At 34.4% G+C, this 14,089-nt stretch overlaps 1 protein-coding gene across 1 annotated transcript in view; it reads left to right on the plus strand.

Annotated features, from left to right (window-relative positions):
- LOC136027492 (zinc finger matrin-type protein 3-like) overlaps nucleotides 1-14,089 on the plus strand; it is a 172,647-nt gene that overhangs the window by 119,298 nt on the left and 39,260 nt on the right. Inside the window, exon 7 of the mRNA XM_065704802.1 lies at nucleotides 13,636-13,818. Coding sequence (XP_065560874.1) covers nucleotides 13,636-13,818 — 183 coding nt within the window. The remainder of the gene's footprint in view (nucleotides 1-13,635; nucleotides 13,819-14,089) is intronic.

Genomic DNA, 14,089 nt, shown 5'->3' on the forward strand with positions numbered 1-14,089 from the left:
GTTTAAAAGCCTAGTAATTATGTCCTGGAGGAAGACAACCCTCACAGCTCTCAATGCAATGTCTGTTGTCCATTAGTAACATACAAGGTTTTATGGGAGGGGTTGTTGTATGAAATTTGAGGGGGCTCATAGATTGGAAACCAGAATATATAGTGCCCTTTTCAAGAGTCAAAAGTTATCGAGAGGTAACTACCCCCCCCCCACGTCCTCTTTTCCCCAAATGAATCCAATAGAAATTTTGCGATTGCCATTTTATTCAAAATAATCCAAAGATCATATAACAAGGCCTTCTGGGCAGAAACAAACCCCCAGAGCTTGGGGGCAAGGGTTGAAAGCTATGCCCCAGGGGCGTATATGGTTTTTATAGAAGGGGCGGTCGTATAAGCTGTAGAGGAGACTCGTTTTATTGGAAACTGAAAGTTCTAGTTCCCTTTTAAGAGTCAGTAGAATTTTTCGGGAATGGTATTGTTTTATATTTCAGGTCAACCAGAGGAGGCATAAAACTGAATTAATTTTACTTGGCTATTTGTGCCAAGGTTTTCAAATATTGTTGAAAAAGTTTCTTCGACATACAAATAGCAAGCCAAACTACGGATTCCTACAGAAAAAAATGGAAAAGATATCGAATTTTATTTTCTTTTTCCGTGAAAATGACTTTGTCTATAAAAAACGAATAGAAATTAATTTAAAAAACTTTTTCCTCAAAATAAGTTTTTCAAAGAAAATCAAAGAACTCCATTAGACCAAAAATGAGCATAATTAAAATCAAATAATCTACCATGCGTAAAAATACCACAAATCATCACCTATAAATAAATGAAACCCAAAATGAACAGAAACTGCCAAAAACAACTGAATCAAATTTAAAACGAGTAAAAATAAACGCGAGTAGGGGCGACAACCCCCATGCCTTCTCAAGGCCAGAACATAATTTGCACTTTGCAGAAGAAAACACATTTTAAATGTTTTTAATGTTTTTATACTTACCTACCTTTAGCTATTCTATCGTAGATTTCAAGATGAATAAACAGTGGTGAAAGTTGAGAACAAACTCAGACATCGCTTACTTGCTGAATTTTATAAATAATTTTTTCTTCATTTTATGCCTGGTTAACCATATAAAAAAGATATGGAATTTTTCCGAAAAATAAAGCTGTGATTTAACGGTGAAAGTATTTAATTTTTATTTCACTAACCACTAAAAATGAAAATAGCGTATTTAAAATAAATATCATATAAGATTTAAATTTATGAAGTTTAATCAATTTGATAGTCTAAAATTGAAGATATTAAAGTTTAAATTAAATTAAAGCTATAAAGTCTAAAAATTATAGCGTTTATTTTTTTCTCTCTTTCTTGAAACTCCATAGAAACTGCCAAATTTATTTTTAAGTAGATTTGGTATAAGGGAAAAATTCCAAAGGAGGGAATCTCTCTAGGAAGGATTTTTGTTTCGTTTCTCAAAAAATCTCTGAAATAGCGTTAACTTTCTTTACCGGAAGATTATTCCTAGCCTGAAAACTCCATAGAGATTGAAGTTCCTCGTGAGAGCATTCCTTGGGAATGAAATTCCTAATAAAATATTTTTTTTATGCATTTTAAGCCCTAATCACTGAATGCACATTATTGGTTCCAAAAAGTCCCTTGGTTAGAGGGTCTTCGAATACTTTACAAATGAGATATCTGACTTAAAGATATCTCACCTCTCCCTTTATCCGTTCCTTATTTTTGGTCTTCCGTTTCTGTCTTCTGTTCCTTATTCTGTGGTCTTCCGTTTAGGGGAGATTATAATTTAAATTTCTAGGTTTCCAGTATTTGTATAATTCCTTGTTATTCTAGTGGTTCTGACCATTCTCCTTGAACTGTGAGGTTTCAAAATAAATTCAGACTCGCGTTCTTGGGGGTGAAAAATCGGTAAATTACCGAAGTCTCCTGTTTACCTTATTTTGAGGATTGAAATCAAGTCTCATATGCTGTTTTGTTTCCCTGTGACACCCTACGCGTCAAGAATTTACTAAATGCAAGATCAGCAGCTCATTATTCATTCTTTGAAGTTCTCCCCATTGATTTAATTCTCCTATGTAAGTGGTATTTCAGACAATAGTTCTCTTTTCACTGTCAGTCAATTTGATTAGGGCCTAGACTACGTGTTGTTTCTACGATCCAACTGGGATTGGTGATAATTGACTGGAGAAATTGAGAAGGAAGAATTAGCTTTCAATTAACATGATTCTCCTCTTTTGCTATTGTTTTGACATATCCTGTTTATTTATCTTTCTCCTAATGATGTAATAGCCTGACAATGTAAGACGGAAAAATATAAAATAGATTTCTTATTATAATAGGACTTTCATGTAAGAAGAAAAAATTAATTCAGCAAGACCACTAACTTGGTGTGGTCCATTGAGGCCTGTATAATATATATATATATATATATATATATATATATATATATATATATATATATATATATATATATATATATATATATATATATATATATATATATATATATATATATATATATATATATATATATATATATATATATATATATATATATATATATTACAGCTGGGTTGACTCCGGCTGAGCTTATCGAGTTCACACCATTGACTCCCATTCCAAACCAAATAACCAGCGACACCAGAGCTCGTACGCCTAACCTAAGGATTTCAAAGTCTGGAGCGCCAGTCACTCGGCTAGGACGGCTCATCATTACCAAATGATTTATTGTTAATGTATTTTGAAATAAGGGTAATGAACTCCTGAGCGTAAACTCTATGGTCTGCTATTACTACTATTAAAAATCCACCACCAAGCCCCGTGAGGCCAACACAGCTGCGTGTGCACCCCCTTCGTCTTGACCTATTCAATGTTTCCCTCTTTACAACCCCCCAAGAAGTTCCAATTTTTTTTCAAACCCTTACGACATCTTTCCGTCCCATTCGGGGGTGACCTGCTTTTTGTTTTGCCCTGGATGGGTGGCCGAAAAGGATGATCTTTAGTAATATGTCATTCTTCGTCCCCAAAATTTGTTCTAGCCATCTCAACCGTTCATTTTCTTATAATAGCCCTAGAAAGCAGGATTGAACCACAGTTTTTGTACAACTCACTGTTTGCAAACACGATCAGTCAGAGGGGTACGCAAAATAATGTGTAGGAAGTTCTTCATTTAAATGCGCTACTTAAGTTTCTTTAGGATGCGCTACTTAAGTTGGCTGACGATGGAAGAAGGGTTCTCGCCTTGTATAATATCTGACAATTTTCTGTATACATTCTTGAGTTACCTATCAAGGAATAAAAAAAAAGATCTTTTCATTACAGTTCATTGATATTAAATTGCTAGGGAAGAACCTTTTCATCCCCATAATTATGGGATAAGTTCTTGGGGATAAGTGCAGATCCTCAAGTGAATCAATCAAATTCTTGATGAGCTTTTGGAGCTAATACGAACGTGTGAGGTTATCCTAATGGGTGATTTTAACACAAATCTATAGGTTTTGACATCTTCAGCGACTGTGGATTATCTGTCAACTTTGCCGGTGGAGCTTTACCAACAATGGGCATGTTGACACGTTTTACTACGATGTCCGTCAATGATGACATTTTTTCTTTGCTTAATTTAGTGCAGAGTTTTCCACTAGGTACAGCAACAGCTAGTGTATATATATATATATATATATATATATATATATATATATATATATATATATATATATATATATATATATATATATATATATATACGAACAGTAGCAAAGTTTGTTAAAAAATGACGCACATCATAGCGCGCTGAATGGGAAGTTCCCTGTACGTCAGAGTAATAGTTTTATCCCTGCTTTTCAATTTGTTTTACATCCTTTTCCTTTTGTCCTTTCATCCTTCATCCTTCATCCTTTTAATTTGTTTTTTGTTTCACTTCCCTTACATTTCCCTTACATTTGTTTTGTTTCAATTTCCTAGCAGGAAAGAGTTCAGAATAGTTTTATCCAGATCCGGTCGGGATTTAAAATAAGATCTCTGAGACACGATATCCTTCCAAACATCAAATTTCATTAAGCTCTGTTCAACCGTTTGTAAGTTAAAAATACTTCATTTTTTCTATTTTCCGAATAGACCGGCCCCCACTCCCCCCCCCAGATGGTCAAATCGGGAAACTCCATTATCCCTGATTTTCAGTTAAATGATTAAAAAAGATGATATTAAAACTCATTCCTATAACCTCACCCCAAAAATGTAATTAGGCTTAGCCATCACAGAAGCTTCTTCAAAAATGTGACAAACATCGTCATGATCTTTGACGATGTCCGTCAAAGATGACATTTTCTCCTTGCATAATTTAGTGCAGAGTTTTGTACTAGGTAAATAGTATATTGGATAATTTTGCTGTCTTATCCGTTCTTGGTTCTTGAGTCAGAAATTGTTACACCAGTCAGAAAATGTTTATTATGGCATTTTCTTTCTGTCTCTGCATTTCCGGCCGTAGAGACTTGCGGGTGATATGATGGGAAGTGTTCTTTTTGTGTTCAGTTTTTATTGAATACTTGAATTCTGAACTAAAAGAGTAGAATTGAAATTAAAAGAGAAACAAAATTTGCAAAAAGATGGAGAACAATAATTTAAATGCATTTATTATAATTTAGGTAAATTATGTAAACTCTATCTTAAGGAAGTCCAGAAATATATGTACTGAATTCACCCCTGATCATCGAAGGTATGGAGGTAGAACCAAAGGCAAACAATTTTAAAAGGGATGAATGGTGAGAGGCCTAAAGAATATGAATAAAGCAATCAATCTATGTGTGCTCCATCGATTTACAGTTTGGTAGATTCTAATCTTTCAAACTTTACATCCAGAAATGCTAGCTATGATCTCTTTAAGATTCATGTTTTTTTTGTATAAATACTAATTTTTCTTGTGAAAACCTGTTGTCAAGAATGTTCCTCGACTGGGTTGTATTACGAAAGAAAAAAAGTCACGGATTCAACGCGCACATATACCTCGTTGAAGAGTGAAAACTATTAAAAGGGTAAAATGGTCGGTGAAACGACAAATTTAAAATGACGTTTGGGAGCCTTCCATCATAAACGATGATCCCTTCAATCAGGAACTTTGTATTTTTGCTTAACACTTAGGCACTGTTTTCATTTAATAAAAGGTATTCAACAACACAGAATAACGGGAAAAAGGTTACTCATGAATTACCGAAACAAAACACAATTATTTGGTGGCCTCTTAGATTTATTAAATAAAAAAAACAAGTTGTTTAAATGAAAGTAAGGAGCGACATTAAAACTTGAGACGAACAGAAATTACTCCGTATATGAAAGGGGCTTTTCCTTCTCAACGCCCCGCTCTTTACGCTAAAGTTTGACTCTTTCTTTTAACTCAACATTTTAAAACAGTAAAAAACTGTTTCTCAGTTCAAAAACGTGATTTCTGAACGTTTTTGAATCAATGCATGTTTTGATTTTGGCTCTCCGCAGAGGAATAATTAAAACGAAATTTGTATTTTGGTTTTGGTTACTATTGAGCCGGGTCGCTCCTTACTACAGTTCGTTACCATGAACTGTTTGATCAGGCGCTAAACTGCTGCATTGGGTAGTATGCAAAACGTAACACTAGCCGCCTGGACCACCACATCTGTGCACGTTTATCCTACATCCCTCTGTGGTCACACTTTCTCCTTATCTTGTATATCTTTCTCCTATATCTTGTCACTATTGCACTTTCTCCTACACTTTCTCCTATATCTTGTATTATCATCTCTTCCTGCTCCGTTCTAGTATGTCCTGCTTTTCGTTAAAGCCCAGCTGAATCGCCATAAAGAACTATTTTTGACAACCTATATCCTTCATCCGCAAAAACAACCTAACCATCAGTCCACCAGGTCTACGGGCCAGATATATACCATGCACGAGCAGTTTCCCAGTAAACATAATGGTCTCATCCTGTATCCTTTCACATACTTCTTGGTACTTATGATTCCCTTGATGGAGTTCTGAATCTTGCTCAATTTAAATTACCCTGCTGTAAATAAAGTTTCTTTGAAATATCTTCCAGATTTTCTGAGACCAGGTATTCTGTGAAATCACATTTGTTAGTCTCAGCATCTCCCCCTCTTATAAGGAAATGCTTTTTCTGAAATTGACGAAATGTTCCAAGAGTACTTCAAATGAATGGAATTCAAGGTATTTAAATTGGAGGAAGTCTGGGATATGCTGCACATTACAAATTTAGAAGTGTTTTGGAGGTTAGCAGTTTTTAGAAAAAATTTAGAGTATCAATTTTAAAGCTTCAGATGGCATAGTGCTAGAGTTGTCAGTAGTAGCTTTAGCATAAGTAATCGCTGTGTAATATTGTATCTGGCTGGCTGCAGCGATTGATGATGTCTGAAACCCCCTAGATGTCTCTTTTTTTGAAAAGCTCGTTTTTAAATTTATTTTGATGCCTTAAAATATATAAACATATTTGATTGCAAATAAAAATAATTTTCAGCACATTCACATATAGTGCTATTTAGTAGATATATTCTGAAAGTAGATGCGACCCCCCCCCACAAAACCAAACAAGGGTGATATTCATCTAGTGAATAGAAAAGAAACGACAAAGTCTTCTGAAAAGACTTACGCTAAGCCATCTTCAGATCAGAAGAGCACTAACCGTTTGAAGTTACCTGTAGAAAAAGGGAAAAAACTGAAGAAAAACAAAATATTAGTTTCTTTTTTGTTTGTTTGCCTTTTCGCCTATATTCACTTGCTGAAAATCATATTCGTTTCGTTTTGTTTTTTTCTTAATTATTTATTATTTTCGTTCTCTGTTTTGTATCGAAACATTGTTTAAGCTTGCGGCACTATGTTAAGTACTTGTGAACTTGAAGATTTCGGGCTCTTGCGCACAAATGTCCTTATGCAAAGACAAATTACACTTGTCTTCTTTTTTTTATTATGAAAAGTCAATGTTTATGTTCCATTCTTAATTTAATTTATAACTTTCTAAAATCTATTGCCGACAACTTTATGAATTACACTTGATACGTTTTATTCTGGACATTCGACTGATCGTTAAATAGATAGATTGATCGATATTTTTGAAGCCACTTGTTCAAGTCAAATAAAAAATAATGGAATTATTACGAATGTTAACAGGTAAATGAACCTTTCAGCATCATGTAATCTTCAAGCAAGCATTGCTCAGAACATAGTTTCGCTTATTGCAATTTTATTCTATGCGTTCGACTAGTAGGTACGTCAAAGATTCCCTCAGCGGTGTGGAAAGTAAGACTGGCTCAACTATCTAGATTCCATCTCCGAGCCGAACTTCGTCTTTTTTTGCTGCTAAAGTGGCCAATGTGCTAGGCTTTGCAAAACCAACGAGCTGAGAATCACAGAATTCAGACAAGTCGAAATTCAGAATTTAGACAAATTTGGACTTTTTGGATTGCCGACTTAAAATCTGTCTATAGAGGAAATGTTTAGTAAATATCATTTTACGCAGAAAAACATGCTTGAGCAAAAGATAAGGACAAGAATATAAAGAGAAGAGAGTCTAGAGATTTCTGCAACATTCGAATACAAAAGCGTAGTTATAATAGATATTTTCCGAGGGGATCGTCTGAGGATTATTGGTGGCGCATGTTTGAAACATTCTGTATTAAGCAGAAAGTGCAAGAAAACACAGTTCGACCCCTCTGTGTAGGGGTGTAATGAAAGGAAGATTATGGAGGATTAAGGAAGATTATAGGAAGTGTTGTGCGTAGTAAACGGAAAAACGGTAGTCTGAAAACAATCTTGAAAATAAAATCAGCATTTACATGTACGTGTAATTCCAAATAATGGGTATTCATTAAACTTAACCTTTTAATGATTTTCAAGCTGTCTTTTAACCCCCAAATAATTCTTAAGTTTGATAACCTTCCTTCAAAACCTACACCGGTCTATTTTAAAAAATGAGCCAAATAGGGCTTACATTAAATCTTTGAATAATTCAAGTAGAATATCGAAATTGTGGCATTATCTAAATAGGGATAATATCATAATTTCGTGAATTTTCAACACAGCACGATTTTTTTCAGAATTAGAGAAACAACCGTTGCCATCATTCAAGCATTCTGATAATTTTTAATTGTACATATAATTTTAATTACAGACAAATTGTATTTAACTCAAGTAATTTTCAGAAAAACATTAACTTTAAGAAAGCCATTCTAGTTTCCAATGTTAAAAAATTGACATATGGTACTTTTCGACTGCCGAATTGGTATATGGCAAGGGCCAGGAGACCAGAAAGATTCAATTTTTACTAACATAATGCTCCTTTTTACATTAGTCCTGGTATATGATGTCATTATCTTGTTATTCTAACCAGTCTAAAGAGACTTATAAGGAGTGGGAAGGGGGGGGGGTCTTTCAATATTGATTTCTCTGAAATTTTCGGACTCCTCAGTATTTCTGTATAATTTTTCGTACAGTTCATACATTGAGAGAGATGTGTTTATAGAATTATCCTCTCATAAATTATCAGGCCTAAGAAATAGGTCCTATGCACTTCCTCAAAATATAACCCATTACAAAACAACCTGTTTCCAGCTTAACTGGATTTGTCATTCATAACTACAAGTAACGTTTATATTGATCCATACAATAAAAGAAAGGAACTTTTCAAGCACTCAAGACTCTTTCAACCTCAAATTCGTGCATAGATTTTAATGTGATCTCATAAAGTATCCCTGGTTTTATTGTAACATCTAGATTTTGAATTCTAACTTGAATATTCTAAGATTGAATTAATTTGAAGTACCTTCGAATATTCGGCTATTTCAGAAAAAGCTTTCCCTTAGCAGAGGGGAACGGTGACATTTGTGAATGAGATTTCACGAAATAAATGTTCATGAAATTTGACGAAAAGGCTGGAAATTTAAAAGATAATTTATTTACAGTAAGGTAAATTAAGTTCTATAAGATATTGGACTCGTTCTAAGTATAGCCTACAAAACAAAAATATATATATATATATATATATATATATATATATATATATATATATATATATATATATATATATATATATATATATATATATATATATTATTTTATTTGAGTTTGTTTAATCTACCAATCTACGTAATTAATTTAGTCTATTCAATATATTTAATTTTCTTTTTTATAGATTTTATTTTATATAATTTTCTTATTCTTCTCCTTTTTGCTCTTCTCTCTATAAGTGATTATCTTTTATTTGAACACAGTTTTTTGTTCTTCATTAAATCAAATCATATATTTTGATAGGTTTCATTTTTTTAACACAATGATTTCCGAAGGTTTGTGCCTTTTAAAGGGAGAAGGAGTTGAGGTAGCTACTTCAGAATGCCTTCCCAGCTCATACTTTAGTTTTTTTTCTTCTCTGAGTAAGTGACTCGTTTGTCCTCCCCCTTCTTTACAGGCCAAAAAGCCTTTGGGGGAATAGTTAAACGTAATATCGTATGCGCATTTCATGATGAATAAATCCTATCTTGCTTGTAGTATATACCACTATTGTTACTAACAACTCTTTGTAGAAGCAATGCGCCGTTACCCAACACAGCTTTACAAGCTCCTCCTCCACCCCAGTCTGTTCAAAGCTAATTTTCCTCGAATCTTTTCTTATAACCTCTTCTTACTCTGGTTGGGGACGACCTGTTTTTTGTTTGGCCCCGTGGGAGAGTTTTGTTTACTAGCAAAGACTGTAGTATTGGCCCAACTAAGCGAAAGAGGTTGCCAATAAAATTACCAAATGTATGTTTGACAATGTTCAGCACATTGCTCATTGTATTGCGAAAGAGGTTGTCAATAAAATTACCAAATGTATGTTTGACAATGTTCAGCACATTGCTTAAGGAGCACATTGATCATTACATTGCGAAAGAGGTTGTCAATAAAATTACCAAATGTGTATTTGACAATATTCAGCACATTTCTTAAAGAGCATATTGCACACCGAATTGCGAAAGAGGTTGCCAATAAAATTACCAAATGTATGTTTGACAATGTTCAGCACATTGCTTAACAGCTTAACTAAATGAAAATAAAGTGTATATGCTAAACAATGATAGTCTTTAGGCTCTCTTTATTAGTAAAGCTCTTTTCCCTAATGGAGAATAACTATTTGCCGTTATTATTTACGCTTCTCTGGTATTTTTTTTTTTTAATGCTTCAAGGGGTATATTAACGTTTTTTACGAGACACGTGTCTACTTTGTGCGTGCGATTTTGTCTTCTGTGAAACATTACTTCTTCACTGAAAAAAAAAAAAAAAACGCTAGCTTTTCACCGATGTATTTTAAGCGTAAAAGTGTTAGTCAAGTAACATTCGCCAGAACAGAATTTCAAATGGCATCTTAATGACCAAGAACTTGACATAAGAATAAAATCTAAACTAGCCTGTTCTTGTTATGATGTCATGTAACTCTGCTCCTAGTAGATTTTCAGACTATCACTTCTCCCTAATCTTGCATACAGCATTTATGGTCTCAGTCATGGTTCTAGGTGTTTACTTCCCCCCGGCGATCACCCCTTGGAAAATAACCTCCGGGAAACACCCCCCGCGGAAAATACCCTCCCCCTGGAAAATAAGGCTTAAGGCTTTCCAATTTGAGAATTTTATTGAGTTTTTTTCCATAAGCGGAAGGAATTTTGGCACTTGTGTATGGTGCGCCACTCACTCAAGTTTACGCTGTGTAAAACTGGAGAACAAACCGGTTTCTTTGTCTTCCAAACCGGTTGTCTTTGTCTTGTCTCGCGCTAAGCTGAAAAAAAAAGCTAACGAAGAAATCGGTTTGTTCTCGAGTTTTACACTCTGTAAACTTAAGTGAGGGGCGCATAATTCACAAACACCAAAATTCCTTCCCCCTAAGGAAAATAAAAAGACAAAACTCAAATAAAATTCTCAAATTTGAAGAGCCTTATTTTCTACAGGGGGAGGGGGTAAACGTCGGTCACCCTCAGTCATCCTTTTGCTTCAGAGCCTGCGCTCAGTTTTAGCCCCATGCCCGTGACATCTGTCTCCACATTTCGAGTGTTCAGTAACGAATTTAGTACATAGCCCCTTCTTTTTATTTTGATGTGGACAGCCAGTGGGTTTGTCATTTCTGAATTTTGAAGAGACCTGATCAGACCTAGTTACTTAATATGCTTCTAAAATAATAGTAACCTTTAACTCGACATCATCAACATAACTTTAAAAAGTACTACAAACGGCGATTTCTGAAAATGTCCAAAAATCTAACGCATCTCCACACGAAACCGGCTTGAAGTCACCGTTAAATGCAACAGAAGACGTTTTATTGCAAACACAATAACATGAATTTCTATTCTTTTAAGCTTGGATTTCTACTCTATTCTGGATTTCTATTTTATTATTTAAGGATTTCTATTCTATCTTGACTGATCTCTTTTTGAACTTTATTAAATAATATTGGGTTTGAATTAACTTAATAATGAAAGTTTCCTTAGATCTTTCAGATGAAACTGTTTTATTTGTTTTTTCTCAGCTCTTATGTTTTCTTAGAAAGAAAAAGCTAGTCTTTTCGCATCGTCGGGTTCAGTGAATAGATCCTATTCACCAATTTTCGTCCGTCAGCTATACTACGCTCAGTTCTTAGTTACGCTCTTGTAATATTAGGAATGAAAGAAGAAATAAAAAAATAAAAGAGATGAGGTAAAGACATCATGATAGAAAACTCTTTGTTTTACCCGAGGAACTTCTTGAAAGTCGTTTAAAAATTTCGCTAATTAATTTCAGTGGAACCGCTATAATTATAATTTATGAAAAAATATGTTTGTGTCTTCTATGTTTACTTTTTTTGTGGAAATTGTGTCCTATTAACACCTCTCGGATTTAAATTTTCTTTGTACATTTTGTTTTAAGAATGACTACCCGGTTGGTACTCTAATTGGATCATGGACCGATCTGGTGATATTGAAAATCTCTAGTATTTAGGACGTTATTGGTACTACCTCTGTGACTGCAACTGCGTCTACTTGACTATGTGACGGCTACGGGGGCTATGACTACTTGCATCTGAGACTGGAAACTTGTGACTATGACTATTACTTCGATTATTTAAGACTGGGAATACTTTTGACTGCGATAACGTATGACTGCGATTACAACTACTCGCATATACGAATGGAACTTGACTGCTGCTGCGGCTACTTTTATCTGCGACTGAGACTACTTGCACTGCGACAATTTGTGACTTCAAATGAGACAACACATGACTGCAGCTGCTTCTACTTGCCACTGTGACTACTGCTACTACTCTGATTGTGACTGTGACTGCAAATACTACTGCAACTTCTGCTATTACAACTAGAATTATTCAATTAAACGGAAAGAGTGTGACTGCATCCTGATTGGCAAAATGGCACAGTGCATTCGAACGAATAAGATTATTAAGTTGATTAAATAAAAAAAAAACAACAAGTTTTTTCTACTGAAAGTAAGGACCGACGTTAAAACTTAAAATGAACATTGATTTATTTATTCCGTATATGAAAAGGGATGTCCCCTTTTAATCGCTTCGCTCTTTACGGTAAAGTTTTGTACTGTTTTAAAAAATAGAGCTATGAGAAAGAGTCAAACTTTAGCGTGAAGAGCGAGGCGTTGAGGAGGGGACAGCCCCTTTCATATACAGAATAATTCTTCTAATTTTTAATTTTTAAGGTCGGTCCTTACTTTCAATTATCAGAAAAGGTAGCTTTAGGTTTATTGAAGTTTGACCTTTAAGGACAAACAGACTCGATGGCAGGAGAAGAGTTTCATCCTCTCCTTTATTAGTGTTTTAATAATTGATAACCCATTTCCCACTTAGCTTCTGATAAAATATTCAGTTTCACTTGTCTAAATGACATTCGTGTTTAGTTTTGAATTTGAAATTGAATTCCCGGGAAATTCTGAAATCCCGGAAAGGGGAAGCGTCGTAGTCTTTGACATTTTTTCAAACTTCATCCTTAGAGTGGAGCCAAGCCATCTTAATCTTGATTTCATCATAGACTGGCATGTGGGACAGAACCAAAAGCCACATGGTCAATAAAATATGGCTTTAGGGAACCGGGTGGATTAACCCTATTTATTAGAGTAAAATATCAAAAACATGATGGACTCTTACCCCCTCCCAGGTTTTAAATTTCCTTTTTTGGTATTTCTATTGGAAGATACTGTTTTTGTATTTTCGTTGAAAAATTGAAAAAAAAACAACACAAAATTGTCCTCGTTCAGGTCTTGAAGAATGCATTTTGTCCCTCTCTTATATTTTTGAGAATTGATTCCCCTGTAGATGACTGATTTCAATATTTTTCAAATTATTTTCTTTTTTTAACTATCTTTAGACAATGATTTCTGTTCAGCCAAATAACAGGTGGGGGAGTGGTTTGGGCCATGAGCCCCTGAAATCTCAATGTTTTTACGACCTCTTTATAGTTACACCTATTTCTCATAAAATTTTAGCTTTACTTGTGTCTTATTTCAAAATCCTACCACCACTCGAAATTAATCTCTTACGTATGTTCCTGATTAAAGTGCTCACTAGAAAATAAATTTCAAATTCTTTCTTTCTCATAATTTGGGTGCTATATGCAGCTTTTCTATTTTCAGACCTCAACGATTAACCGGCGAATTAGACAAGACACAGCAAAACAGTTTCTCGGCAAATTTGGTTCCTCTTGGTGGCGGCGGATCAGCTATTAGTGGCAAGACCTACGAAACAGAAAGTGGACAAAAACTTAAAAATCTGGCCACTCTTATTCCAATTGATACAAATACTACTGTTAAATATATGTAAGTTGGCTTTACCTTTCTTATTCTTTTCTCTTACCTTGACTGTTCGATCTGGAAGATGATGCTTTTATTCTTTTGGATCAGTGCTGTGAATGAACAAAAGTCTGATGAGGGTTCCTTACATTTTTTCTATGAGCTTGGATGTGACGCTTCAGAAAATTATGTATGTCAAAAGCATACAAAACTCTGTTTCAGAATATAACTAGCAGAGGGAGGAGGGGGTTCTCGAAAAATCCTCTTAGGGAGTCTATCTCTAGCTTCGACATTCTAT

This window comes from Artemia franciscana, chromosome 5 (genome assembly GCF_032884065.1).
Source record: "Artemia franciscana chromosome 5, ASM3288406v1, whole genome shotgun sequence".
In the NCBI taxonomy this organism is placed as follows: Eukaryota; Metazoa; Arthropoda; class Branchiopoda; order Anostraca; family Artemiidae; genus Artemia; species Artemia franciscana.